The sequence below is a fragment of the Barbus barbus genome (assembly GCF_936440315.1).
Source record: "Barbus barbus genome assembly, chromosome: 27".
Lineage (NCBI taxonomy): Eukaryota > Metazoa > Chordata > Actinopteri > Cypriniformes > Cyprinidae > Barbus > Barbus barbus.
Genome location: NC_136755.1, coordinates 8145680 through 8153158, shown reverse-complemented (window position 1 = coordinate 8153158; position 7479 = coordinate 8145680). Strand labels below are relative to the sequence as shown.

At 36.6% G+C, this 7479-nt stretch overlaps 1 protein-coding gene across 1 annotated transcript; it reads left to right on the top strand.

Moving 5' to 3' along the window:
- Window positions 1–715: 715 nt before the first annotated feature.
- On the top strand, window positions 716–7170 carry LOC306846973 (proline-rich transmembrane protein 1-like; the record flags this gene model as incomplete). Its single annotated transcript, XM_079380702.1, has 4 exons — window positions 716–734; window positions 3090–3448; window positions 4368–4559; window positions 6103–7170. 4 exons carry the CDS (start codon window positions 716–718, stop codon window positions 6277–6279), a joined length of 747 nt encoding a protein of 248 aa, XP_079236828.1. The 3' UTR covers window positions 6280–7170.
- Between the last annotated feature and the right edge of the window lie 309 nt (window positions 7171–7479).

Below are 7479 nucleotides of genomic sequence, written 5' to 3'. Positions count from 1 at the left end.
TAATAAAACATTTTTTTGTTAGTCCAGGTCTAATTTCAGAAAATATTTTGAATCAGATTTGATTTTTAGATTTACTTGAAAATATTTAAAGCTGCATACAACCGAAAGTACAATACTACAGTTACAGATATTATATTGTAAAACCATCATAAATATTGAATATCTTCTTAAAACAATGTGTGATTATAATATTTTAATGTCAATTTTAGCTAATGCCAAGTTTCCACAGTTTATTGTAATACGATGGTAGTTTATAGGAAACTAGTTACCATGGTAACAACACTTAATTTCTTTTTCAGTTTTAAATGTCTGTCTCTTGTTGTAAATACACGATTAGTTTTAGTATTTGTACATTCATCATATTAACGTGATGATATGTGCTGTAGTGTGGTGTTACTGTCTCTTTAAGACGCTCTGGTTAATTCAGTGTAACTCGATGCGTTAGTTGAAACCTGTTTTCTGCTGCTGCTGCTGATGCTGTGGATGTTGCAGTGTGACCGTGGAAAAAAGCAGCAACAGACATCCAGTCGCTTTTACACACAGATAACCCAGGCTTTACACAGCATACATCAGGATTACCATCTGAAGATGCGTTATAATTAGCCTGGAGAAATCATCAGCATCGTCTGTTGTGATCTGACACAAAAGACACGTACTGGTTGGATTTGGGTTTTTATAACTGAGGGACAATCGTCGAAACGGATAAATAAACGCGATGTCGTCGGAAAAACACGGTAAAAATGTCTATTTTGTATTTGGTCATATCACAGCTAATTAAATCAGTTCATGCAGCTGGACGACTCATTTAAATCAAATTATAAAATGTCATTTTAATACGCTATTATACGACCATTCATGAATATTGTTGTTAATCTTTTTTCCCCCCTTTTTCATTGTTCATCCTTATTTCATCTATATATAGTCATATTTAGGCTGTGTGTCAAATCCTAGTGAGCTGCCTATCTAGGCATCAAAATCAGCGCGTAGCCTAATGTCTATAGTCGCGTGCTGCAGTTTTGCGTGTATAATCTAATATACTGCGCAGTTTGGGCATCATATGTGCCTTTCGAAAAAAAATAAAACTAGCAGATGATCCCCATAAACGCTGTTTGTGTAGGCAGCTCGCTAGCATTTGAGACACAGCCGTCGTGTCCGTATTTCTCTCCGGTAGTGTCGGGTTGAACACATTGGCTACATTAGAAACGGCTGTGTGGAGTTTCATTAAATGTGTACATAGCAGTATGTGGTTTAAAGGGTGTTGTATGAGGCCCTATTTCAGGCATGAGGTCCCTTGGGTCCGTGATTGAGGGCCCTAAATCACTTGAAGCTGTAACGTGATTTTCTGCAATAACGCAGATATGGTTTACATATAAGAATCTCTTGGATTAGCCTATCATTAATCTTTCTTATGAAAAAAAATATTTCAGTGTAATGAGTCAATGTCTTGCAATCTCTACAGTACATCCACCTCATCTCTTTGTCAACCTATAGACAAAGAATTAAAGTATATTAATAATTTATATTTTATAATTTAATATACCTAAGAGAAGAGGACACAGACAAGATTATTTAAATATGCTAAGAAAATGATGCATTAAATATGTATAACCCCCCCCCCCTTAAAACTACAGTAATTAAATATGAATCGCAGTGCCTGAACCCCCCCCCCCCCCCCCCCCCCCCCCCCCCCATACCAACTCTATATATGCTGCTGACATTGTGAAGGATTACATAATCGTTTACAGTACACATAAAACACACTGACATTAAATCTTTATTGTAAAGGAATATTCAAGGTTGAAAACAAGTTAAGGAATAGTTTATTGTCTAAATGATAGAATGCATTGGTCGGGTTAAAAATCCATTCATTTTCTCCGTAGGAAACTGATCTTAACTGCCACACTCTCTGAGGTTGTTAATCAATGTTATATGCTTTAGTTGAGACCATCAGTTATTATTTGAACTTATTTTTAAAGACTGGGTTTAAAAGCAAAATTCCTGCTGAAAAACTACTTTTCCCACAAGTCTAAAAAATTCCACCAATCAGAGAGTGAGCAAATCACACCAAAATATTTCTTCAGGGAAGCTCTCATAATACACATAATGGCTGTGATTCGGCCGTAGGTAATCGCCGCGTGCCGATATACAGCCATATCTCACGTCTACGAGTGATATTGCTTTTACTCAACAGTTCAATGGCAAATACAACAACGGAGTGTCTTTAAAAGCCCTCTTTTGTGCAGAACTACTTCCTTCCGCCACGGACAGTTTAACAGCTGAGCCCAAGCCTCCGTTACTAATTCCGAAACGTCACTTTAGAGTAACGAAGGAATGATGAATGTTGTATTACTGTAGTAAAATCAGTGTATTGTGAGAGAGAAATTGACAGAGCGAGTGTGATTACCTGCATCTGATCCAGCATTCATTCTTCAGATCAATCTCATATTCACAATAAAACAATGTCCGATAGTCTTGTACTATCCTTTCATCTGTTAAGGGTGATTTCCGATGACAGCGCTACTCAGTGCATTTGTTGGCTGCATACAAGCTGTTGTTGAAAGTAAAAATAGCTTCCGTTACAGCATTTATTTTTCCAATATAAAAGTTTTTACTGCTGACTTGTAAATACAGTCTCTTGTCACCATCTAATGGCGGAACAATTTGAACTAATATCACCATCATGAACACACACACTGTTTCTCAATACTAAACACGAATAAGAAGATAACTATAACTGTAACTGTAAGTGTATTAGCGTCACACCACCAAAAACGTTATGTTACTTTTAAGCACCAGCTGCAGATTTGTTACCTACCACTTTAAATGTTTGAGATTTTTAAAGTCAGATGGATTCTGATTGTTCATCAACTTGAAAAAATCATCCTGAAAACGGTATTGTTCATCTGTGTTGTTATCGTTATAACGGTCGTGTAAACTTCCCTATTTTCATAGAATTAGAACTTTATGGTTATAGGCTGGCTATTTAAATCAAATATGCAGCTTCTCTTATGCTTATCGTCCTTGGTGTGAATGGGCCATTGCTCTTATAAATATTTGTGGTGTATGACTGTGTTTGTGTCACGGCTCAGGATTGGAGGAGGCAGCGGGAAGACAGTCCATGTCTCAGCCGATGATGCAGATGGCTCCGCCTCCATATCTCCCCACCCAGGACCCCAACATGCCCCCGCATCCTCCTCCACCCGGCTGTGCCCCGCAGCCCAATTACCCCCCTCCTCCTCCTCCTCCTGGATCAGAGGGGTACCTGCAGGAAACCCAGTTCCACTGCGGCACCCTCGGGCCCCAGGGAGCTCCGAACGGATACCCGGTGCAGACGCACGGACCAGTGGGCACCGTCCCTCATCCCCCAGTGGGCTATTTACATACAGGATACCCCCTCCAGCTGCAGCCTTGCACGGCCTATGTGCCCGTCTATCCCATAGGCACAGGGGTGAGTGAGGATTCATTTCAGAAGGTGTTTAAACTGCTCAGGATAATCCAGGTGTATATAGAGTGAGAGCGGGATAAAACATACTACAGTAGTTAAACATAGGGAGATGAATGGTTCTGTTAACAGTATGTATTTTTATGTTTTTTTGTGTGTGTTATTTTAATAGCCATAGGTCTTTAAATAGAATAAACAGATTATCTTATGCTTAAAAGAGTATGTGAAATGTGATGTGACTCCTGTCCATCCCTGGAGGACAAATACCTTTCCAAGTTGGAAATATACCAGTGGAGAATATGTGAATGACATGTCCAGAATATAACTTTTATCTGCAAAATATTTGTACATTTTGAAAATGTATTAGTAAAACCTGAAAAAGTAAATGTTGAATAGATATTTTCTTTAGATTTAGATACCAGTCAAATTTCATTGTTCTTGGTACCAACTTTTGTACCATAGCAAAAACTAGTTCATCTCCAAATAAATTATTTAAGATTAGGGCTGCATTTCAGGCTTTAATTTTGGTGGAAAACTGGTGTAGACAGCATTAGAAAGGTTTCTCATTCTCATTCAAATCTTGTAAAAGGCTGAAAACTTCTTTCCTCAAAAATATTGATAATTATGCGAAAATAAATTGAACTGGCATACATGATAAATCCATAGTATTTAATCACAATTGATTTGATAATTGCACTAAGGTGCGTCATGATTTGATTTGATTTCGATTGATTGTGCAGCCCTATTTCAGTTCCTGTGCTGTTAAAGAAGATAAACAAAAATTGTCATTGTCAAAAATTTCAGGAATTTTCACATTTTCAAGGAAATAATGCCTGTCCAGTGTAATAATGTCATGCACAATAAAAATATAGAAATTATGCACCAGTTTCTGAAATGGCCTTTCTTGTGTGCTTCTTTTCCTCAGGCACAGCCTTACATGCCCAACGGTGCACCTCATCCAGGTGTTGCCCCTGGCCAGATGGCCATGCATATGCCAAATGGCATTGCTCTGATGGAGTCTCGTCGTCCTCCTCACGACTACCTGCCCATCGCCGTCCTGACCACTGTCTGCTGTTTCTGGCCAACAGGAATAATCGCCATCATCAAAGCCGTGCAGGTAATTGAGCCCAGACAGAGCTCTGATGCTCTGATGCCAGCAGGGCTGAGATATGAATCAGCTCATGGATATCATTTCTGTTTCATGCTGGCTGTTCACACAAGTGAACTACTAAGAACTAAACACGTTCATAAAACCATTAGGTAAATGGTTGCATTTAAGTCTGGAATATTAACTATATTTACAAATGATTTATACACAATTCGACTTTTTACATCAAACAAAGTTAATTTAGTTACATTTTTTGTTTTAATTTAATTTGATTTAAATAAAAAAATTAATTTAATTTCAGTTTCAGACTTTATATACTTTTTCTAGATTTTTACCAAAACATTTTTTGTCATATGTGACCCTGGACCACAAATCCAGTCATCAGTAGCACGGGTATATTTGTAGCAATAGCCAAAAATACATTGTATGGGTCAAAATTATAGATTTTTTATTATGCCAAAAATCAGTTGGACATTAGGTAAAGATCTTGTTCCATGAGGATATTTTGTAAATTTCCTACTGTAAATATAGCAAAACTTAATTTTTGATTCGTAATATGCATTGCTAAGAATTCCATTTGGACAATTTTAAAGGCGATTTTTTTCAATATTTAGATTTTTTTGCACCTTCAGAGTCCAGATTTTCAAATACTTGTATCTCGGCCAAATATTATCCTATCCTAACAAACCATACACCAATGGAAAGCTTATTTATTCAGCTTTCAGGTGATATATAAATCTCAATTTCGAAAAATTTACCCTTATGACTGGTTTTGTGGTTCAGGGTCACATATTATTTTAGTGGATGTTTGTAAATAATTTACACAGAATTCCATTCAGTTTGGTTGTTTTGACATCAAACAACTTAATTTAATGTACTCATTTAATTTCACACTTGCTTTGAACAGGCATTTTATTTTTATTGATTTTTTTCTAGATATTTACTAAATAGGATTTTTATGTGATATGTGTTTAGTGGTTACATTTCAAGGTGACAAACGATTCACACAATTTTGTTCAGTTATGGGTTTTTTAACATCAAACAAGTTCATAATTTTATTTAATGTCAGACTTGGCATGAACAGGTATTTTATCTATTTTTTTCTTTTTAGAAATATACACAATAGGATTATTTGTCATTTGTTTAGTGGTTACATTTCGTAAATTGCAATCCTTAAATGTCTAAATTTACAAACAATTTACACAAAATCTGGTTCAATTTGTTAAAGTTAATTTTATTTAATAATACAATTTCAGACATGAAATTGAATTGAATTACATCAGTTTAATTTAATGATTTAAATTGAATTTCAGACTTAGTGTGAACAGGAATTTTATCGCTTTATTCTAGTAATAGGATATTTTTTGTCTAGTGGCTGCATTTCAGTGTGACATTTTATTATCTAAGTTTACAATGATTTTTAAACCGAATTCTGTCCAATTAGGGTTTTTCTCAGCATCAAACAATTTAACTGAATTTAATATAATAATTTCAGATTTGGTGTGAACAGGTATTTATCTAGATATCTATTAAATAGAATCTCTTTGTTCAGGTGCGTACCGCTGTGGCTCGAGGCGATATGGTTACAGCAGAGATCGCCTCGCGTGAGGCACGTAACTTCTCCTTCATCAGTCTGGCGGTGGGAATCGCCTCCATCGTGCTCTGCACCATACTCACCGTTGTGGTCATCATCGCCTCGCAGCACCACGATGACGACTGGGAGCCCTAGAGAGCCCAGCGCAGGACGCACCTCCCCATCCTGACCCCAGGCCATCATTCCAGTCGGTATTCTGCTTTTTCTCTCACACAGCACAGTTCTGACGCTCAAGCCACCACATCCTAATCTGCAGTCTAAAATACGCTTTTACAGCCAATTGCCCATGTATTAGTTACAAAATAGTTTGACGGTATGGTAAATCCGAGCGTGGGGAACACAGCGCATCTACCATCTCGTAAGCGGTGTACGCTCACACTCACATTAACCTACCTGAACACTTCCTGTTTCTCCTAAACAAAAGCCTGTGCTAGATCAGTAGTTAGAAACAGCGTACTAAAGACTTGAGTCAGGTCAGGTGTGTTGCTCTTGAAATTTGCCAAAAATATGACTTTTTAAAAGAAACACACAAGTATTACAAGAACATAATTTGTGTTTTTTGATGTTCAAAACATTCCATCTATTAGTTGTGCCATTTATCTGTTTAGAAAGGTCATATATTTCTTTGCAGGATAAACTGACAAATTTAGTAACTGAAAGTGTGGATAAATTGTGTTTTCTATACGCTAATTATTGAAAAGTGTAACAATGTATTAAGTCAAAAGACTAATAGATTATTGAAATAAGTTTCAATATAGTAGAACTGGGATTTCACCTAAAGAACGTCTGTTGTGTGGTTGAAGAGTGTATATCAGTATTGATTACTCAGTGGTTTCTTTTCTGAAAGCCAAAGCCAGAAGTCTACTCTACGCAGTACACAAACACAGATGCAAATGCTTGGCATTTGGGTGTTTCAACTCTGTATGTTATTCAGGGTGTTGCGTTCATCAGGGCCGCTGCTGGCCAAATGGGAGCCCTAAGCAGAATTGTATTGTTGTGCCCCCTCCCCCAAATTTTATGGAAGTTAAAAAAAACATATTGGGGTCAAAATAGAACTTTAATGAAATATAAAAGTAAATGAATACATTGTAATTAAATGGTATAATTTAAAAATGACAAGTTGCAGCTGACAGTTGTCTGATTGAGTTTAGTCTCAAGCATTCAGAAATCACTCAAAAGACAATTAAGCAGTTTTACTACGATAAAACCATGGTTCATTTTTGTAAGGGTTGTGATGTTTTGATGATGCATTTCTATTGCAAAAAGGTGGCCAAAAATGAAAGATTAAGCGGATATTTGAATTAATTGTTTGGTCGATATTAAACAAGGATCTGA